Source organism: Aythya ferina (genome assembly GCF_964211825.1).
Source record: "Aythya ferina genome assembly, chromosome: 1".
NCBI lineage: Eukaryota > Metazoa > Chordata > Aves > Anseriformes > Anatidae > Aythya > Aythya ferina.
Genome location: NC_140296.1, coordinates 194368667 through 194390098, shown reverse-complemented (window position 1 = coordinate 194390098; position 21432 = coordinate 194368667). Strand labels below are relative to the sequence as shown.

The 21432-nt window shown below is 40.4% G+C and overlaps 1 protein-coding gene and 1 long non-coding RNA gene across 3 annotated transcripts in view; one reads left to right on the top strand and one right to left on the bottom strand.

Moving 5' to 3' along the window:
• Nucleotides 1-1139: 1139 nt before the first annotated feature.
• Nucleotides 1140-4077, bottom strand: LOC311434911. Its single transcript, XR_014691817.1, has 3 exons — nucleotides 3538-4077; nucleotides 2379-2543; nucleotides 1140-2077 (listed from the first exon to the last, which is right to left on the bottom strand). It is a non-coding gene; the product is annotated as an uncharacterized lncRNA (long non-coding RNA).
• Nucleotides 4078-4112: 35 nt separating this feature from the next.
• GSAP (gamma-secretase activating protein) overlaps nucleotides 4113-21432 on the top strand; it is a 47718-nt gene continuing 30398 nt past the window's right edge. For both annotated transcript variants that reach the window (XM_084515332.1, XM_084515331.1), the window contains exons 1-12: nucleotides 4113-4266; nucleotides 7436-7509; nucleotides 11540-11596; nucleotides 12271-12340; nucleotides 12662-12718; nucleotides 12870-12958; nucleotides 13357-13426; nucleotides 14504-14553; nucleotides 15294-15398; nucleotides 16329-16388; nucleotides 17101-17144; nucleotides 19870-19955. In XM_084515332.1, coding sequence (XP_084371458.1) covers nucleotides 4182-4266; nucleotides 7436-7509; nucleotides 11540-11596; nucleotides 12271-12340; nucleotides 12662-12718; nucleotides 12870-12958; nucleotides 13357-13426; nucleotides 14504-14553; nucleotides 15294-15398; nucleotides 16329-16388; nucleotides 17101-17144; nucleotides 19870-19955 — 847 coding nt within the window. In that variant the 5' untranslated portion in view covers nucleotides 4113-4181. The remainder of the gene's footprint in view (nucleotides 4267-7435; nucleotides 7510-11539; nucleotides 11597-12270; nucleotides 12341-12661; nucleotides 12719-12869; nucleotides 12959-13356; nucleotides 13427-14503; nucleotides 14554-15293; nucleotides 15399-16328; nucleotides 16389-17100; nucleotides 17145-19869; nucleotides 19956-21432) is intronic.

Below are 21432 nucleotides of genomic sequence, written 5' to 3'. Positions count from 1 at the left end.
AGTTGCTGCATCAGGATTGGCTCCTGTGCCTACACACAGCTTTATTCTCAAACCTAAACTATGATCATCAGAAAGGGAAAAATATATAAATAGAAAGTGAAATTCATGATTTGCTTTCATGATGTAAGCAAAAAGGAAGCAAAAATCAGAAATGGCTTATAACACTGATTCCACTCGGCACAGATGAGTATTGGTGTTTTTTGTTTGTTTGTTTGTTTGTTTGTTTTTACAAACCAAGATCTTTCTCCATCTAGCAAAGCTGACAGATATTATCAAGACTACATCAGGACCTATGTCTTAATTCAAAACCTGCTGAGGGTTTTTGTTTGTTTGTTTGTTTGTTTTTAAGATGTTTAAGAATTTTCATCAAGCTTTTAATTTTCTGTATGTAGATCGAGGTGATATTTTAAACTGCACTATTACATGAAGTATGCCGAATGAGTCAGTTTTGTGGTTTCTGAGGAATGTGTTGTGCTTCTAGGAATTCAGTCTGGATATTTGGTTCTGCAGACACGGCCTATAACATGTAGAGCCAGACTGACAGTTCAGGGAATCATGAGCTTTATAGAATGAGATCTAAATCTGTGAATTATTTTTTTTGCAGTTGTGAAGGAAATGGGTATTTGCATTGAACATTAAAGGTGGAAGTGCGAAAATAAAAACAGCAGGTAACAATGGGAACACAGGAAGAGAAAGAAGAAACACCGTCCCAGTTAGAAGTATTTGGCACTATTCAGGTGACAGCTGCTGTAGCAAACACTTAGTGAATATCTTGAGGAGAAAGAGCAGGAGCAGATTAAGTTTCCTTTGTGTCATTGCAAATTCTCACGCAGGACAGTTTGTTTGCTCTGCCGCACCTTAAGTGTTAGACTGTGAAACCCCAAATCTGCTATTATCTGTTGTTTTTTAAAAGATGGGGTGACTTGTACATGTCAATAAAATAGGCACTCTGAGTTTCACTTTAAGATTAATGCTGACACCAGTTTTCAACATTTTATAATCTTTCCTATGATAATTAAAAATAAAAATTACTGTAAAATTAAATTCAGAAATTGCATCACTTTCTGCATTTACTGTAAAGCTCATTTATTTGATTGGAAGTATTTCTGTATTAGACAAACACACAGGCAGGCAAAACATTTGTTATTTATTAAATATATTTTCAGGAGCTGAATGCAGATGTAGGTATTCCTAACTTACATCATGACTGTAAATTATAATGACAAAGTTAAGCTCTCAGAAATTAGAAATTGCCAAATACACTGTTCATCCTAGATAGCTATCTTTGAAATATCATTCATCTTGTAGTATGCAACTCTTGTTCCTTAATATTTCACTTTTATTTGGTTCATAGGGTGGATCATGTTTTAGAACTGAAAGGAGATATAACAAATGAGACTGTTATTTGAACCAAAAGTGGTTTTATTATTATTATTTTTTTTTTTTTTCGTATAAGTGTGTGTAATTTTTTTGAGGAAGAACAAAAAGTGCAGTTAATTACTTAATGGAATCCAAATGAAATTCCCAAGCACTTTCCAAGAGTCATCAGCACTGTTGGGCATTTAAGAGTCACATACCTTTATCACTGGAACCAAAAAAAATGAGCAGAGGTAATATCTTTTTATAGGGATAAGCCACTGGAGAACAGTAGATTTTAAATAATTTGCTGGACAACAGGGAAGCTCAGGAATCACAGCTTCAGTTCTGGGAAGACTGTCTTCATTTCTACACAGGTTATAAACCTTTGTCTTGTCTTTCCAGATTTCCTGTCCCTTCTGTTCTGGATCTGTGCTCCTATCAATTCCTTCAGCTCCTGTTGGTAATGTCTCCCCCAGCTCTACTTGGTTGCTTTTCTCATGTTTCTGTGTCTCTGAACCCTGACAGTCATGTATCACCTCATCCTGTCCTGTTTTTCAAATCTTTTCATCCATCAAGCTACCACTTCCTCCTTCTTCTCACTGAAAAGACAGGGAAACTTCTCAGAGCTCTTGCCTTGGTTTCAGGGACAAATATCAGAGAATCTTCCAAGTTCTCAGGAGAGCGCAATAGAGGTGAGGTCCCACTCTATCCCAGGAGTCTGAAAAAGAGTATGTATTAACTTTAGGGAGATAACACAAATATATTGGTCATACAAAAATAATGAACAGCAGGTCCTTTGCAATGAAAATACAGTCTCAGAGAAAATTTTGTTCTTAAGTATTTTCTCAACAAGAAAGGTCTTTCCTTTATTTCAGATTTTTACACACCTGACTATGAAGCCTTTACTTGTACAAACTTTTACAGCAATTTTCCTGAGTAAGGACTGTGGAACAAATGCTATGCACAGGCCAAGAGCGAACAGCTCTCCTCCACACCCACTCATCTGTATAGCTACTCACCAGCTTACATCATATGAGAACATTTTCATTTTCTTTTAATTGCGTTGACCAGCTTAAGTCCCATGGCAGAGCCAGCAGTTACTCTGGTTAACTCCTACTGAAAGGCCTTTCACATATTGCACAAGATACTCTTCTTAGAAGAACAGCATCATCATATGATTCTGTCTGTAAACATTAGAGAATAATTCATCCATCAGCTATGTGGGCTGTCTTTCAAGAACTGTGCTAAGTGACACAGCTGATTTTGAAACAAGAGAACTGTGACAGGTTTTTTTTTTTTTTTTTTTTTTTTCTTCTTTCAGTGAAAGACCATCAGACTGGGCAGCTATATTTTTTTTTTCTTTTTCCTTTGCATTTGGAGAACAAAATTTGTTATAGGTACGCACCTCCACATTTTTTGCTTTACGGTAGGCCAATGTAAAATCTGCCAGTTGGCCTCATCCTGGCCTTAACTGAACTCTGTAGCTCTGGGCACAGGAGATTTTCTCCATGTGAAAACTTCCCTTTTTGCACATAGTTAGAGAATCAGTCATTTCTTTGGCTTGGCTTCCCTCCTTTGCTTGCTTCTCTTTTTGAATCAACTCCAAATCTTTTTGAGTCAACTCCAAATACTCATAATCATGAATTATCCCTACCTCATCTCTTACAAAATGCACCCATTTGGGATCTTATCTCTGTTTTCTGTCTCTAAAATAAAAATTCCAGATTCTTGCGCAATCACTTGATCCAATGAGCTCTAAGAAAAATGATGATTATGAAAGTTATGATAAACTTGTAAAAGTAGCCAAGGGAATTTGAGAGAAAGCACTTTTGCTTTGCAGCTGATTGTCAACTTGCCTCTCATCTGGATTTTGCAGTTGTACCAGATTCTGATCCGGCCTTTATAAAGCTTAGCAAGGAAGGAAAAAGCTTGGTACTGGATTACCTCTTAGAACTGGTTCAAGCTGTTCTGTACTTGCAGTACGGTAGTTTGGTGTGTGCTATTACAGCCTATCCACTTTTTCTGCCACTTTTAGCCGCTGACATCAGACAGCATCAGAAGGGAAATGGTAATTACAGGCGTGCTATAGATAGCCACGAAGAAGCATCTTATCAGCACTGTGAGTATTTTCAAACGCTTAAAAAAGAATGAAGTCCTGAAGTTCACACTAGGCTTTACGTCCTTTGCTCTTTCACGATTTCAAGGTGGATGAACAGCAGGATCATGCCAGAGAGGCCTGAGAGGACAGCCTGAGGTCCGAGCTGGGCTGCAAATGCTGTTTGTAGAGATTCAGCTTGACTGAGGAACAACTGTAATGTGCAACCTGGCAAAACAGGGACTGTTAATGGGAAACGCCTAACACTTCTGAGCTAAATGTGAGACTGGTAGCGGGTGACCAGAGCCTTTTAACCAGCGGCCACCAGCTGACTCCACTTTGACACTGACTCCACAGGCAATTCCTCACGGCGCTGTGAGTCAGCCGAGCTTATGAACAGCAGAGATACACCACGGAGGAGCACTGCCTCCAGCTCCACAGCTCCGACACACAACCCACAGCCTGCGGCCCCCCCTGCTCCCACACCCACACGGGAACAAGCTCCACATCTCCGCTCCCCGGCGGGGGCCGGAGCGAGGCGGGCCGGCGGCTGAGCGACACCAGGCGGGCCCAATGCGCTCCGAGCTGCCCCGAGGGGCCGGCCCGTGGCGGCGGCCGCCCCGCGAGGAGCCGGCTGGGGGGAAGCGGGCAGCGGCGAGGCCGGAGCGAGGAAGGGAGGGGGGGAGAACGGGGCTGCCCGATGGCGGCGTGAGGAGGCGGCGCCGCCATGTTGCTGCACCTGGCGGCCGAGTTCGACCTGCAGAGGGATGTGGGGCCCTGGCTGGCCGAGCGGGGTTGGGCTGCGGCTCTAGGTAACGCCGCGGCGGGGGGCGCCGAGGAGAGCCCCGGCATTTCCCCTTTCCCTCCTTCTTCCCCTCCCCTTCCCCTCAGCGCCGCGGGTAATGGCGGCGGCGTTGGGCTGCCCCCAGCCGGGGCAGGGCGAGAGCCCAGCCTCGCTGAGGGGGGCTCCGCCCGCGGGTCCGTGCAGCCGGGGGAAGGGAAGGGGGGCGACAATTATGGGGGCTTCAGGGCGCTTTTTACACCCCCAAAGCTCTTCTGCACCTCACAGCGAGTTTCTTCTTCCTCGACTCTTTTTCGTTTTCTCAAAAAGTATATTTTATTATTATTATGCCCGCTTCTCCCACCCTCCTACCCTTTCTGAGGAGAGAAACCCCCGCCACCTCCCCCCAGCCAAAAATAAATAATAAAAAACAACACTTTCGTCTGCGCGGTGAAGGAGCGCTAATTAAAATTAGGTAGCGTTGGTTGTCACGCCATAGCGCAGTAGCGAAATTAGCGAGCGCTTGGTGTGGCGGTGGTTGGAAAAAAACAACAAAAAACAAGAATGACCCCACTGTATTCTGGGCCCTGTGGTTTTTCACTTGTGTTTGTTCTCATTCATCTGTAGGCATGTCGTTTCAGCGCTGATTTTTTTTCTTTTTTTTTTTTTTTTCTCTTATCTCAAAAACTGATGGAAACTGTAGTCTAAAAGAGAGAACTGCAACCCCGTAACAATTGCTTCAATAGAAATAGATGGTGGTTGATGCGCCGTGTCGGGAACTCCAAACCTCAGGTCCTTCGGTTGCATTAGCTAACTTGCCTCACGTGTTAGGGGGCTGTGATCAAATACTTCTTCAGAGCTTCTTTGTTGTAAATCAGAAATTACATACATATTTTTTGATTTTATAAAAACAAAGTTAATGGCCAGGCTGTCTATGACAAAATCCGTTAAAAGTTATTTCACGGATACAAGGCAGTTTACTGACAGTCAGTGCGCTATCCCCTGAAGGGTTTTGAGGTAAAACTCTGAAAATCTTGGAACGTAATCAATTCACCTATGCATCTGTGTCATAAAGATATCAGAAAGGTGCTGACTTGTGTTTGGGGGAGGGACAATGGTTCCAGGCTTTCTAAAATGCAATGCAGACGTGTTGGTCAGTAATTACACCTGATAATACAGAGTTTAGATTGGAAGATGCATCTGAGCCAGGACTGACTTTTCCGTATTGTGTTTTAAGTTTTCTGTATAAAGACTTTTTCCCTCCCCTAGTGTGATGCTCATTTTTTTAGGAACGTGCAGGTGAGAGGTGGGAATTTGTAAAGATTCATTTAACCATCAAAGGAATACCTATTCACAGAAAGCAACTAATTTTTAGGAGTTCTGACACTTCTCTGTGAGTAATTTCAGGTGCTATAGTTATTCATATTTATTATTTTATTTGCTGTGGACTTGAAAACCCCTTGGTGTAGTGTGTGAGAATTTCTAATGGACTGGGAGCTGGGAGTAGCTGTGATCAAGGGAGGGGAGTGGTAAGTGAAGAGAACCAGCCTTGTTCTCTATTCCATTTATTTTTGTACAAGCTGCGTATAATGGCCTTCAGGAAATCAAACTGCATTCTCCTGAGTATGTTGATAAGAGTTGTTTGCTGAGCAGGCAGGTTGGGTTGGTTTTTTTTTTTTTTTTTTTTCAGCCCTTCATCTGCTAGTCTAAGCTGTGGAGATGAGGAAGAAGTGTTAGTTCTGCATGCAAAGTTCTCCTGCAGGATTTCCCAAGGGCAGGGATGGTAGCCACTTCTTCTTTGGCTGCGTATTCCCACCAACAATGTTCAGTGACATTAAATTTGTTTCCAAAACAGAACTTCTTCAACATCTTTCTTGATTTTCCAGCATAGTGATCTTAGATTCATTGGCACAGAGATTTCTTGTGGACCTTCTTCTCTAGCTAAACTTTATTCTGAGAAAGTATTTTGTGAGAGAGGCGTGATTTGCCTAGAGGATGTTGTAACCTTGAAAAGTTTGTGGTGGTTGCTAAATTCTGGGAAGCTTCTGCTAAAAGAAGAGTGGAATATATGGTTAGCTGAGACTTTCTCAGTTGTCACTGGCTGACCTTAGCATAGTGGCATTGTGTACTTCGAGTGATCTGAAACTAGGAGAAGGTGATGTGTTTTATGCATGTAAGGATTTTTTTGGTCCTCTCACAACAAAATTATTTGCCTCTGACAATATTTCTAAACACTATTTTTCTTGTCACCACAAGCTGTATGAGCTAATTCATAGTATCAGGCTCCTGAAGCTAACTTTCATGCTGCTTACTCCTATCAAGGCACAGTGATAACTGAAGTAGCATTGAACTTGACTAAATACATGCCAGGAGTTGTGGAGAGTTCTTGATCATGCTTACTGAAATACAGGCGACCTGTATCTTAAAACTAGAGCCAATCATACATCTCTCAAGCTTAAGAGCAAAATTCCTTCTTCTAATAAGAGTTTCATCTGGGATCAATACGTATGTAGTGCCTGTGATTAGAAAACAGAATGCAGAATGGGGACAAGATACGTTTCTGGCATGTGGAGTATAATATTTTCCTTCCTCCCAACCCCCCAATGTTTTCTTGTCCTACCTGCATTGCTTAATTCCCTTGTAGCTGTAAATATATTGCATATATGTTTTGTTTGATCTTGTGGGTCTTGTTGCTGTAGAGCTAATCTCTGAAGACATGGTTTATTTCCACGTATTCCTTTGGGGGCTGAGGGGGCGGATTGGACAAGTGATGCTTTTTCTCATGCTTAGTTTTATCTCCCTGTACTGCTCTGAGTGCAACTTAACTGTTTGAATCATGTGTATAATGGATAAATGCAATTTTAGTTTTCTGGGAGTGTAAACCACTGAGTAATCACATTCTATTTTCATCAGAAAGGATTGTGGCAATTTTGGATCACAATTGTAATAAGGCGTTAGGAATTTAGAAATGTAATTACTTTCTGTGTGCTTTGAAACTGTACCTATTTTGTTTTGAAGTTTATGAGATTTAAATCACAGTCTAAGAAATATTTTGTCTGTCTTTAAAGAAGGTGGTAATTCTGGCATGTACAAATAAGCATTTATATGTAAAAATGTACTTAGTACCTTTGCATAAATTGTGCATATGTATGATATACATGCTCAAGTGAAAATCTTGTGCCTTTTGATACTTATTTCAGATACTTCTGAGAACTCATCAGCACTCCGCGTTGTAAATGTTGAAAGAAATGGAAAAATTATTTATACCTGGAAGGTAAATCTCTCTTGGAGCTTAATGAAAATATTCCTGAGAATATCACTGTGTGTGTGCCTACGTTTACTTGAGTCTCTGCATCTTAATTTTTTGGGGGGGTTGGAGGGGTTAAAACATGAAAACTTGACTGGTTACTTGGAGGTTTGGGCGATGGGAAAATACCCATCTCCACTTCAGACAAAGGTTAAGAGTGATGAAACAGAGAGTAAAGTACTGACTGACCCGATCAGGTCATAGGGTTTTTGCTGTTGATTTTTTTTGGGCCAGAATCTCACCCTGCATGAAAAAAACATTTCTTTAACAGATAAACTCTTCATAAGCAGCATGTTCTTTCTCCCTGGGAGTTTCTTAGGGAGGTCTGACTCTTAAAATTAAATGCACTGCTTCAGTTAAAGGTTTAATCCTGCCAATAACTATGTTAAGATACCATATATGTAACACTAACTCTGCTTCTGTTTTTCTTCTTTGTTACTTTAAGATACATCTGTAGCACTTCATTGCAAGTACTAGGAAGTAATCTTAGTTTATTTGATGTTTTGAAGTATGTGGCGCTGTCCTTTTTAATACAGGGTTCTGCTCTCATGGCATATATATGGCTTTTAGATTGAAATTCATGTAGTACCAAGGCTTTTCTAAATGGTTTGGGATGGCTTCCCCTTGAGGGGACAAGCTGTGGTTCTTCTCTGTGCAGCTCAGAGAAATCTGGAAACCTAGCTGGATTCTGGAGGGTCTTGGTTCTTGGGAAATATGACTGCAGACAGCAGGCTCCAGTAGGATAGGGCTGTCCTGCATTCCCCTCTGGCTAAACAACGCTAAAACTCTCCAGCTTCACTGGGGTTAAGGGAAGAGGTGAGGCCTTCAGCAAGGTATAGTGTGCTTCAGCTGTGGGTGGATGTTTCCTTTGGTACAGCGAGGGGAGGGGAGACTGTAAGGCAACAGGAGTCATAAAAACAGCGCTCAACAAAGTGTCATTTCTTTTAATATTACTCAAATCTCTAAAGATTTAATAAAGACAATCTACCTAGCTCCTTAAAGGAGATCTATGTATGGGTGATGTCGCTGCTGTCCAGCACCTGTGGAATATCACACCGAGCTTTGAGTAACTCCTTTCCTTCTTGGACTTTTGACAGCAGAGTCCAGCTGCCTTGTGTTCCATCTAAATGTAGGTGTCTGCTCACGTACTAGGTGTTGAAGATGTTGTTACAGTCAGTGCAGATCTGGTCAAACCAGGGGAATTTAGAGAAATGGCTGCTTGTGGCCTCTGCCTTGGGAGGAGGTGTGTGAGGTGGAGAAGGGGGACAAATGTTTGCCAGGCTCTAGTGAATGAATTGGCCAATGACTTGAAGGGGGATTCAAACACCTAACCCTGAATCTGGAGGTAAAGCCAACACCAAAAATGTGCGCTGTTGTTTCTCTTTCCTGATTCAGGGAATGAAGTGACCTCTGCAGCCTTTGTGGCAGGAATGGCTGGGTGACAAAGGCTGAGAACTAGGGGTAGCAAACTGCACAGCTCTGCTGCAATTTTCACCTCTGTTACGCCAGCCTGAAGGAGGTGCTGCTGCCCCTTTATTTTCCTGTTCTCTTACCATTATAAAGTAGTCTAATCTCTTTCTTCTTGAATGAGTCAGGCTGCAGAAGGAAGAGCCAACATCTGGGTTCTTTCTGTGTTGAGAGGATTGCTGACATACTTGGTTTGCTTTACTGTAAGTGTGGTTCATTCGTTGTTTTTTTCACACTTGCTATGGGCAAACTGGAAGATGCTTCCTGGAGCGTTTTCACAAATAGCAAATGTGTCTTAAGGTGGTGTTGCATTAAATGTGTGATGCTTCTCCCAGTGGAAGTTGTCTGTAGCGTGTGGTATACAATTCTTTCCTGCCCCTTTCTTTTCTGTTCTTGTGGTGACAAGAACATTGACCTACTAGAATGAGTCTAGAGGAGGGCCATGAGGATGATCAGAGGGCTGGAGTACCTCTCCTGTTAAAATAGGTTGAGGGAGTTGGGGTTGTTCAGCATGGACAAGAGAAGGCTCGGGAGAGACCTTACAGCGGCCTTCCAGTGCCTAAAAGGGTCCTGCAGGAAAGCTGGGGAGGGACCCTTTGTCAGAGGGTGTAGCGATAGGACAAGGGGGAATGGCTTTAAACCCAGAAAGGTTATACATGTAGTTAGATTAGATATAAGGAAGAAATTCTTTAAGGATGGTGACACAGTGGACCAGGCTGCCCAGAGAAGCTGTGGCTGCCCCATCCCTGGAGGTGTCCAAGGCCAGGCTGGATGGGGCTTTGGGCAACCTGGTGTGGTGGGAGGTGTCCCTGCCCATGGCAGCGGGGCTGATGCCATGAGATGATCTTTAAGGTCCCTTCCAACTCAAACCATTCTATGATCAATACAAATTCTGCTTGTTGGCTGAAACTGTTGGTACCAACTTAGATGTAAATTATTTGTTTCTGCAGCTGATGCAGGCATACCTTAATTCAGGACTGAAATTTTAGGACTGATAATTTTGTTTCAGGAGTGTAATGGTATTTCTAAATGTCTCTTCAGAAATAGAAGACCAAATACCTTCCTCCTGAAATCGGGAGGGTGGAGAATGAGCTTTATTTTCAAGTGTGTTTTAGAGTATTGCACAGTACTCTGGGTTTGAAAGCGTCTGTCATTCGTGACATTGAAAGCTGGCATAAAGGAAGATGTTTGTAACAGAGATGAGTGCTAGTGCCAGGGCTTCTCTTTTGCAAAGCTGGAACAGGAATCTTTGCAGGAAACATGAAAGCAAATGTGTTAGCTTCTGCACTGGGCTGGACACTGATGTAGCCCTGCTACCAGTCTTGTAAAATGCATTTTTCAGTAGTAAGTACAGAGGATGTTAGAGTTTGACACATTTGGAAAGAATGGCAATTTGTGAAATCACTTGCTTAACCTTAAGCTAGCAGGCCTGAAGCCCGTGTCTTAACATAAAGGCATTTTGTTTCCCTTGTTTAAGCTAGAAGTCAAAAGAATTTTGTCACAGCCACAACAGTAATGAAATACTTAGAAATAGACCCTTGAGGAAGAGAATACTCAGGCTTTTGTTTTAATTTCACAAGGCGAGATGCCATAGCTTTGTAAATAACCGTAGATTTCTACCCTTTCCCCCCCACCCCTCAAGCTGTAATTAAAAACAATGATGTTCATTGTTTGAGCACAAACGATGTGGCTGGATTTAATTCTGACAGTTTAGCAATTTAGTGCATATACCTAGAGCATATTGATTAATGGATTTCAGCTTGATTTGCAAAACAAGATATGCTGCAAGGCAAAATCAGTATTATTATTATTATTTTTTTTAATTAAAACATAGTTTGAAGATATAAGGCATATTAAAGAGTACCAGAAAGTTTTGGTCTGTATAGTCTTAGAGTGTCCCAAACATTGCATGTTGCTATCGATAAGCTAGAAAGGGTGTATATTATGCTTCTTTTCAAAGGCAGCAGCCTAATGGTCTCATTTGAGCTTGTGAAATACTATTTAAAGGCTGAATATTGTTTCCTAAGGTAGAACTGAAATCCTTTTTCCAGCCTGGAGCTAGATCTCCAGAATATGTGTTTGGTGATGGTTGATGTTTCTGTGCTCCGTTTTGGCGTGACGACCCAAGTCTGTGAGATTTGGAATGCCAGCCTTAAATCTTCCCAAGGCCAGTGTAGTGTCTCCTCTCATTCCTGCAGAGAGATCTCTTCCTTGCTAACTAAACCAGTTTAGAACCGAAGTAAGAGAGGCAAGTGGCATACGGCACAGCCAGTGGGCAGTGGATTGGCTACATTTCAGCTTTGTCACGTGTTAGTTTTGAAAGGGGGAAAAAAAAGCTCACCACACTGTTCTCATTCTTGCCTCTCCTTCTTGGAATTAGATAATTAACTGCCTGTATTACAGGACAGGGAAGCGTATGAGGATGTGTGCCAAGGGAAGGGGGGAAAAGAGGAAAGAAGGGTTGGAGAAGAAACAACAACTGTGTTTAAACTTGTATGCACATTCAGTTTTGATTTGTTTTCACCTGTAGGGAAATCAGAGAGATACCCATATTGGATTGTACGACCTTCAAACTAAAGAAAATGAGGTGAGAGCAAAACTGTGCTTCTGCCTGGTGAGGGCAATGCTATAGGATTTTAGATTTTGATGCCTCGCAACACAGTGTGTCATCTCCTTAAGCATTTAAATGTTTGTTTGAAATGGAGGAGAGAAATGAAAAGTACTCACATGATGCTCAGCAGCATTAAGATTACAGAACATCTTGGGAGTAGTAGTGTCGTGTTTGGAGTCTTGATTTCTAAACAACCAGTTCAAGGTCCCCTCTTAAACACAGCATGTGCCCTTAAAAGTAAATGATTTTTTTGTATTGTCATGTGTGCCTCCTCGGTCTGTCTGGTGCTACTATTTGTGAGAAAAAAATTTAAAACTGAATGCACCACGGTTCAGTGGTTGGAACCGTGATAACGGGTCTTTGCAGGTGTCCCAAAACAGTATGAAATGGGTAAGATTTCATACTGATGTAAAGCTTTGCTGTACGGCTCTAGTGGCAACTAGAGCTCAAAAGAACCATTAAGAAACAAACAAATGAGGAAAAGGAGAAGTGACAGAAGTGAGGCTTGAAGTTCGTCTGATTTAAGAGGGATTTGCTTTAGAAATGAAAAGGTGAACTGCTCAGTGATGTTTTCCTAAGGAGTAGTAATTAAATGGTTATCTTTATGTAGTTAAAAATAATTTATTGTTGCTGATGTATTTCCTTTATAGCACCTCTATATGTTTGAGAGAGATCTGCGCATAATCAGCTGTTCAGTCAACAGTGAAAGGACATTACTGGGTAAATATGTTTCATGATTCATTTTTTTGTCATCATTAAAGATGATTTAGGTTATTTGTATGATACATTTGAGTTTATAATTACATATGGGTCTGTTTTGAACCCTGTGTTGCTCATGTCATTACTGTTACAGTAAAAGAAAAATCTCCAACACACCCCTTGCTCACTTCTCTTACCTGCATTTATGTATGTCTCCTACATCTGGGGGAGCTTCTGTTGCTTCTTAAAATGCATATTTTTGTAAAATGTTTGTGATGTTTGCTCTCCAAGAGTATTCAGTAAGATTAATAGCATGCTTGCTGTGTTCTTTTTCTGGATTAGCGGTCAGCTTCCGTCAATACACAGAGGAAGAAAGAGTGAGCCGGCTGTTACAGTCAGGTACTACAAGTGGATTGTTTTAATACTGTTAGAAGTATTTTATTCTTTCTTGTTTCTTTTTTTTTTCCTCTTAGTGATAAAAGTGTATATATATATATATATATATAAAAAAAAAAAAAAAAGCCTTATCTAAAACATGTTCTTTTTGCAGTATCCAAATATTTAACCTTGCTAATTGAAATTCATCCTGTTAATAATGTGAGAGTCCTGAAGGCTGTGGATAGCTGCGTTCGAGTACAGGTAAATCATTCAAATAATCTAAATGCAAACCTTCTTAATGCAGTGTGGACAAAGTGATAGAGTCCAGAAAAGTCTCATGTTTCTTGCAAGTGTTGTAAGAGAGAGAGAGATAATGTAACAAAAACATTGGTACACTAAAAAGATGAGAAATCTTGTAAAATGTTAGAAGTAGGATTTATCTAAGGTGTAGGCTACATTTTTCCCCTCTCTTCAGTCTCCCTAAGCTTGTGATAGTGATTGATGACTCTTAGTCTGTAATAATAGCTGTTCTTATGAATTGAATGTCATGCATGTGCTTGGCTTTATTTAAATATATGTAACTATTCAGCTAAATATTTTAAATAAGTGCTGTAAACAACTGTAGTTATTTACTTACTTTTGTGAAACTTTCTGTATAGTTCCTTTATCCAGTTGAAGGCAGAAATACTTCTACAGAAAGTCGCCTCTTGCTAGTTTCAGAAGATAAATGTGAGTTAATATTTTGAAAGTACATTGTCATTCTTCTCCTTTAAGATGCCCATCAGGGATTGTTTTTTTATAGTCATTTATTGGGGAAAAACAATGAAAAGAAAATATGAACTATTCTAGGTATCCTGAATGTCTTTCAAAAGCTATATGCTTTAATGAGATTTTTTTCAGCGTTGGAAGAATGGACAGCTTTGCATTTTTTTTTCTTGGTTCATGCATTCATCAGTCATCTTAAATTCTAGAAAAGCTACATTATACTTTTATAATTGCCTGTAGAAATTTAGAATAGCCCCATTGAATATGACAAATGGATTCTGATTTAATAGCATGACAAGGGGATAAGAACAGGACAAAAGTTCAGTGGATTTGGCTTTACATTGCATGTTGAGCCTCATGTAGTGGGAGTTTCAGCCTAATAAGTGAGAATGGATAGAGGGGGACACTTGCAAAAGGCAGTCTTGCCTTTACTCTTATCAAGGACTGACATGGCTTTTCCCATCTTTTTGCAGAGGCCTGTCTTTTCTGCTAAGCTAGATGCCAGTTTTTAGGTAGCTGGAGTTAAGTAGGCAGAGTTAATCTCATAATCTGTTCACTTAGGGCTTTGATCAAAAACAGTCTCGTTTATAAAATCTTTCGGATTGATTTTGCACCCCTAACATAGGTAGACTACCAGTAAGTATTAGCAGCTTTGCATGGGAAGGCTTGCGAGGTGGTACTCCTGCTAGGAAGTGAAACAGGGCTAGAGCAGCATGCAGCTGTGCATGCTCTTTCTCTGCAAGCATCATCCTTTGCTTGGTTTGGCATGTTCCATGTAGCGCTCTTCTGACAGTGCTGCAACGATGTGGGCAGAGGACTGCTTGCCCTGGGTGGTACCACTGATGCCACCCTCTCAGGAGAGGAAGAGTCCAGGCCTCTGTGTAGGCACCTCTGTTCATACATCAAATATCTCTTGCACTGAGTTGAGCTTTCTTGGGTCTAATGGGTTCCCTTAACGTTCTAAGAGGTGAAATTGTTTAACCATATAAAAACCCGTAAAAAATGTATGTTTTTACTGAAATGTTTTTTATTGTTTTAAAGATATTGAACAATTTGATATTTGTGTTGTTGCGGAAGAAGAACACAAAGTGGTAAGTCCTGAAAAATCTTGAGTTTTGAGAATGTAAGCATCTATCCTTTAATTTTAGCTAATTGTTTTGTAACTTGGCAATATATCCTGCTAACCACAAAGCTTGTTGTAAAAAATGTTTATCAAATAATCTATGAGGAAAGTAACTTTGTTTCTGAATTTGTCTGGATGTTAGAATTTGGAAGAAAACATAGGGTACGTTTATTTTTAAACCATTCAATGTATTTGTAGAGTCACCTTCCTGACTTTGCCTTCTGGGAGTCCAAGTGTCCCAGGAAAAGATTCAATAAGAAAAAAAAAAAGACATAAAACTTAGAGGGGGAAAAAAAAAGATTGGAACATTCACAGTACTTAGAGTCTAATATGTTTTTTGCCTTTCAAACATCAATTTATTTTCAGCTAACTGAATGTGCATGTTCCACTTAAAGCACTTGTTATTAATAAGCATACATCTAATATACTAACAAATTGTGTCGCAGACCCCAACGTTTCATTTTATGGAGGAAATCTAGGCTCTGGAAATACTTGGTAGTTGGAGTACCCTAGAAACTTTCTGATGTTGAACCTGAGTATCTTGCACACAGCAGAGGTGGCCCTTGTGCTGCTGACATGTAGCATATTCCCTTCAAGCACCAAAGTATTTGAGCCTCTTCTGTCATTGCTCTTCTCTTTAAAGCACACTGTGTGTAATCATTACAGAACCTTACGTGATGACCTCTAATGCGCTTTCTTTCCCTTTAGGTGATTCAAAACTCAGGTCAGCTTCCAAGAGCCAGAGTTGCAGATGATCTCATTTGGGCACAATGGGATATGACGGAACAGAGACTCTTCTACATTGTTCCAAAGGTGAAATCAGTGTTATTCTAGTGGTTTTGTTCCTGTCTGTCTCATAACAGTGAAGCTTTCTGAGAGTGTGGTGTAATAATAGTGTGAGTTTGGTTTCCATTATAGGCTGTCTTGTTATTGTCTCAAATAACCCAAATCAAAAGCCAGGCTTGCTTGAACAGCCATTTGTGCATAGTAATTGCAGGAAGACTGATAGTCTCAGTGCTTCCTCTAAAAATGGATGGGTTTGTTAGTTTTCTTGGCTTTAAAAAGGTCTTTTGTTCAAAAGGATCTAAATCTACTAAAAGTTGTGGGAGTGTATTGCCTCTTTTACAGAATTCACATCTGAAAAGTAAGCCTGTGTACAGCATACTGAATGTACCAAATGAGTTCAGTCTTGGCTAGAAATGCTCAAACTCCTCACGTTTTTTTTTGTTTGCTTATTTGTTTTGCCTGAAGGACTACTTGCATTTGATGTATTCTGCATAAATGAAAGTCTACTTTTCTCAGCTTTTCTTAGCTGCCAAAGAAGTGTTAGGAAATAACAGGAAGTGAACCGTGATGGAGAAACACATTCCTGTTTTTGTTTGAGAGATCCTTTTTGAACTGACCAAAATAAGATACGGTTCCTTTTGCCACACAGGTAGCTGTGAAAAAGTTTTTGTTTAACATTCTAGAGTGTGTGTGTGTGAGACATGTAATGCTGTGTTGAAGTGAGGGCCCACGCAATTTTATATGATTGGTAGATAATGATCTGAGACAGGAAGGAAGCATGTCAGAGTGCTATTGTGGGGGGTTATATGTGGTTTTTAATGTCTTCTTTTGTCCCCTAACTTCTGCATATTTGTTAGCAAAGCGTGTTAAGTGTGTAGAACGCTGGGGAATCCACTTTCCAGTCTATATGATGTGCATGTTTTTAATTAGTTAAAGAACATATCCTCTTCATTCTAGGAATCAAGGTGTACTTTAAAATGTGTCCAGTTTTACCCTGATGAAAATTTTAACACAATAGTAAGTAATTAGAATTTTATTATATGCTAGTTTTGAGTTGGATGTAATTTTATCTTCCAGGCACTGATAATGAGATCAGTTTCAGTATCTGTTTAATCTTCAAAAACAGACGTTTTGCAGAGGGAAACTGGTTTTGTTTTTTCCTTTTTTGTGTGTTTTTATTTTTTTGTTCTTGTTTTGTATTCTTTTCAAGAATTTATTCATGCATATTCAGATTGCACCATGGTAAGGTAATTTCAGAGGAATTGCACGGATACTAACCTAGAAGTATGTGATACTCATGGTAGTACACTGATCTTATACTCGGGTATTGAAAATCAGGATTATCAAACACTAGACAAAAACTGGATTACTGAGGCAGTTTTCAGTGAGACAGAAAAATCTGTTGCTGTCAGAAGACAGAGAACATAAAAACTAAAAAGACTAAGCATACAAGTACCACTAAACTTTTGTCCCAGGTGTTAAAATTTGCTCTAATAGAAGAGGTTAACTGTCTCATAATTGATACTCATATCTTCTAAGAGTCTTTTATGACTTGTCTGAGACAGTAAGGATTATAGAGGATATACAAACTTTTTTTTGGTCTTTGTTAAAATGTTGAATCTGTTGAAATGTGTGTGACACATTTTACTGGGCTGAAATGTTAAACATAGTTCAGTAATCATCCTGATCTCACTAAATAACAGGTTTGGTTTTGGTTTTTGATTAACAGCTGGAATCACACCTGGATATTTCTGTGACTGACACACGAGTAAAGTAAGGATCTGTTTGTTTTCCTTTTAATATATAGAGTAATATTTTATAAAGTGAAGTAAAATGTGGTTTAGAACCATAGTATCTTTGGTTGGAGTTACCTATGTGGTACTGGAACATAAGAATAATTTGAATGACACATTTTTTTTGTCCAAACCTCCAGCTCTTCTCATTTTCATCAATGGTAAAATGTAATTTAATCCTTGAATGCTTTTTTGGTGCTGTTTTTAAAAATGATTTGTCTAAAGAGCTAGCCATATGTTAAAACACCATTTCTCTGAGTATTTGGTACCTAGTTAAAGAGAGTTGTTTCAGTCTTGGGCATGCTGTAGTAGTGATGTGGAAATTCCTGTCAAGGGAAGCTCTCCATTTTTAATTGCTGTTACATGTTTTACTGGGCAGTTAACCAGACTAGTAGCTCCTTTTTATTGTCCATGAGGCACTGCCTGTGCTGTTCTTGTTCTCCAGCATGCTATTTCCAGGCAGCCTGCAGTTTCAAAGGCTAAGACTCATAGATTCTGCCTACAGTGACTGCATCTGAGCTTGTCTCCTTAAGGCCCTCTTAGGTTCCCTCTTAACTGAGGAAGAGCAGGATAGTTTCTGTCATAATTCATCCCATCCTCATCTATCTACAGTTAGCTGAATTTATGTTCCAAAAGGGCCTGTTCAGATATCTGAACAGTTAATGATATCAATAACTGAAGGTAGCTGAGTAGCATCCTACCCAGAATGGGGTGCTCAGGATGTCTCAGCACTATGCAGAACGCTCAGCACAGTGCTCCTGCACATGCAGGTTGCCCAAAATGGGCAATATATGCTCTTGTTGTTAGTACTGAAAAAAAAATATCCAACTCTTCTAAGAGCTTCAGTACTTTTTTTTTTTCTCCAAAATTCTTGCAGAAAACCTCAGGTGAATATCACTGTGGGAGCCAAATTCTTCTGGGAGGGGCAGAGGGTAACCAAACCAACCATCCAAAAAACCCCAACCCCAAAAAACAAACAAACCAATCTAGACTGACTAGAACTATCTGTTGTACGTTCTGCATGGGAAAACTAGGACTTCAAGATCTTAAAGATATGAAAATATAAATGTAATGAAGCTGTGCCACGGGTGGTTCAGGTTGAATGTTAGGAAAAGGTGCTTCAGTGAGAGGGTGCTCAGGCACTGCGACGGGCTGCCCAGGGAAGTGCTCATGGCACAGAGTCTGATGGAGTTCAAGAAGCCTGTCTGAAATAATGCTCTCAGACATGTAATTTTTGAGTAGGCCTGTGCAGAGCCAGGAGTTCATAGAATCCCGGAATGGTTTGGGTTGGAAGGGACCTTAAAGACTGCCCTGTTCCAACCCCTGCCACGGGCAGGGACATCTCCCACCAGATCAGGTTGCCCAAAGCCCCATCCAGCCTGGCCTTGAACACCTCCAGGGATGGGGCACCCACAGCTTCTCTGGGCAACCTGTGCCAGGGTCTCATCACCCTCAGAGTAAAAAACTTCTTCTGAGTATCTAATTTAATTAGTCTCCCCTCTTTTAGTTTAAAGCCATTCCCCCTTGTCCTATCACTGCACCCCTGACAAAGAGTTCCTCCCCAGCTTTCCTGTAGGGCCCCCTTTAGGCACTGGCAGGCCGCTGTAAGGTCTCCCCAGAGCCTTCTCTTGTCCATGCTGAACAACCCCAACTCCCTCAACCTGTCTTTGTAGGAGAGGTGCTCCAGTCCTCTGGTCGTCCTTATGGCCCTCTTCTGGGCTCATTCTAATATGTCCACGTCCTTCTTGTGCTGGGGGGCCCAGAGCTGAACACAGGGCTCCAGGTGGGGCCTCACGAGAGCAGAGCAGAGGGGCACAATCACCTCCCTTGCCCCACTGGCCACACTGCTGTTGATGCAGCCCAGGATACAGTTGGCTTTCTGGGCTGCAAGCACGCGTTGCCAGCTCATGTTGAGCTTCTCATCCAGCAACACCCCCAGGGCCATTTCCTCAGGGCTGCTCTCAATCCATTCTCCACCCAGCCTGTGTCTGTGCTTGGGATTGCCCCGGCCCAGCTGCAGGACCTTGCCCTTGGCCTTGTTGAACCTCATGAGGTAGCACAGGCCCACCTCTCAGGCCTGTCCAGGTCCCTCTGGATGGCATCCCTTCCCTCCTTCATATTGAGTTGGATTTGATGATCTTTGTGGGTCTTTTCCAACTTGGGGTGTTCTGTTATTCTTCCAAAAAACATTAAAGCACAACCAACATGAGACAAAAAGAATATCATGGCATCACATGTTCCATGTGAGCATGATTTTTTTTTCCTTTCCTTTTCAAGTACTTCCACTGGAATTGGTGTGCCTGCTTGCAGATTTAAATGTAGCTTTACAGATACAAGAATGGTTCAGCTGGACTGCAAAGCCATAGAATTCACAGGCACAACAAGTGACAGGATTTCTGATACTTCTTCAAAACTCACTTGCACATCAAAGTTGGAATGGTTGGGTTATGCTGCAAGAAGTGCATATGAAATCATGCAGTTGTAATAAGAGTTGTTGGTTTCTGGTAACTTCACAGTCTTGTGATTCTTATAGCTAACAGCGTCGAGCTGATCACTTAAAGCCTGATTTAACTTGCATTAGAGAATGTTTGATTATAGTTCAGTTAGTATATTTTTATTATATTGCAACTGTTATGGTCTTTATGTTGTGATGAGTCACTGTGGATGAAGAACTGATTTATTTAATGATCTTTATTTGCTCATAGACTAGTGAATTTTGGATATGATGACTGCCAAGACCAAGATGTTACATCCAAATCTTTGAATCTTCGGGTTTTTACAAGTAAAGCAGGTGACGAATAAATACAAATGTCATATTATGATGCTCTCCACATGTAATTATCATAGAGTGTAATCATAATTGATTACTAGGAATTTCTTTGTAATACATTATATACATGTATAGTTGTTACTCTTTGCATGTGTGAGACTTCTTTATTCCTTTAGAGTATACGTGACAGATAACAGGGAGAAGGCAAGTAGTTTTGTATCCCAGGAGGAATCAATAGCTCTTTACAGATTGGAAAGTTTTCTAGCAATACCCCTAGGGGGAAAAAAAAAAAAAAAAAAGACAAACATTAGCTTCTGGTAAGTATACAGTTTAGTCTTTCACATTATTTGGTCTTTCTAAATATTTCATTGAGGTTAACCACGTTAACTTTTAAAACTACTCAGTGTATTAATCTCTAACCTCATTAATAAATGCTTAATTTTAAGTACACAGCTTTTTTATTGTTTAGTTTGGTTACCCTCTGAAAGCTGTATAACAAGTTAAGCTGAAGACTACTTGGAGTTTTACATATTAACACTGAGACAGTGACTAGTTCAGCTCCAAAGAACTGATATAGTGCATCCATACAGCAAAATGTTTCTGATTAAGCATTTTATTGTAGTTTCAGAGCAGGAGCAGTCCTGAAGCTCGATCATGTGTTATGTTAGAGCCGTTTAATGTTAAAGCTGACCAAATATGTGTTTGAAAGTAAATGCAGGGAAGGTGTTGGTGAGGTCTGTTGTCTGGGTATCTGGCATTGCATGTAACCGTGTTACAGAGTGCATGTGCATAAACGGAGCATCTACATTACAGATTGCAAGAGTTTCACGTAAATGCCAGTATGTGATAGTGGGTCCAAGTATGTGGTACTTGGTATGTACTGAGCATGTGATACTTAGTGGTTTAATACTTATATGTTGGTGTGTTCCTTAAACCCTTAGGATGTAAGTTTTAACCTGCATCCTAATGCATCTTAGAGCTTTTTTGGTTAAAAACTAGTCTTGAGAGACATCTGTTCATCACAGACACCTACAATTTCAACTTCTAAATTAGACCATACAGCCAAGCGGGGTATCAGCCAAGCAGATGGTATCTGGTTTACCTTTGAATAGTCTAGAGAGTTGTGTAGAGGTGTGATGCAAAGCCACTACTGTGACACATCTCACTTTCTAAGGATGCTTTTGTGCACATGGGTGAGTTGCTGAGGTATTTGCCAGTTGCCTTGAAGTGACCATGAAGGCAAGTCAAGTGAAATACAGTTTCCTTATATGTTTTTTTTTTTTTCTTACCAGGGCAGACGGTACACTTAAAGATTACAGGGAAGGAATTAGAAGCAAAAGAAAACCAAGTTTCCATATAGCGAATGTAGATTACGTTAGTTTTACTCTGTTAGCAAGACTGAGTATTTTTATGTGCATTTCATATACAAACTGCCTGACTAAGAACAGAAAAGGTTATTGATTCATATACTTGTTTCCTTTAAAAGCTATGCTTTGCT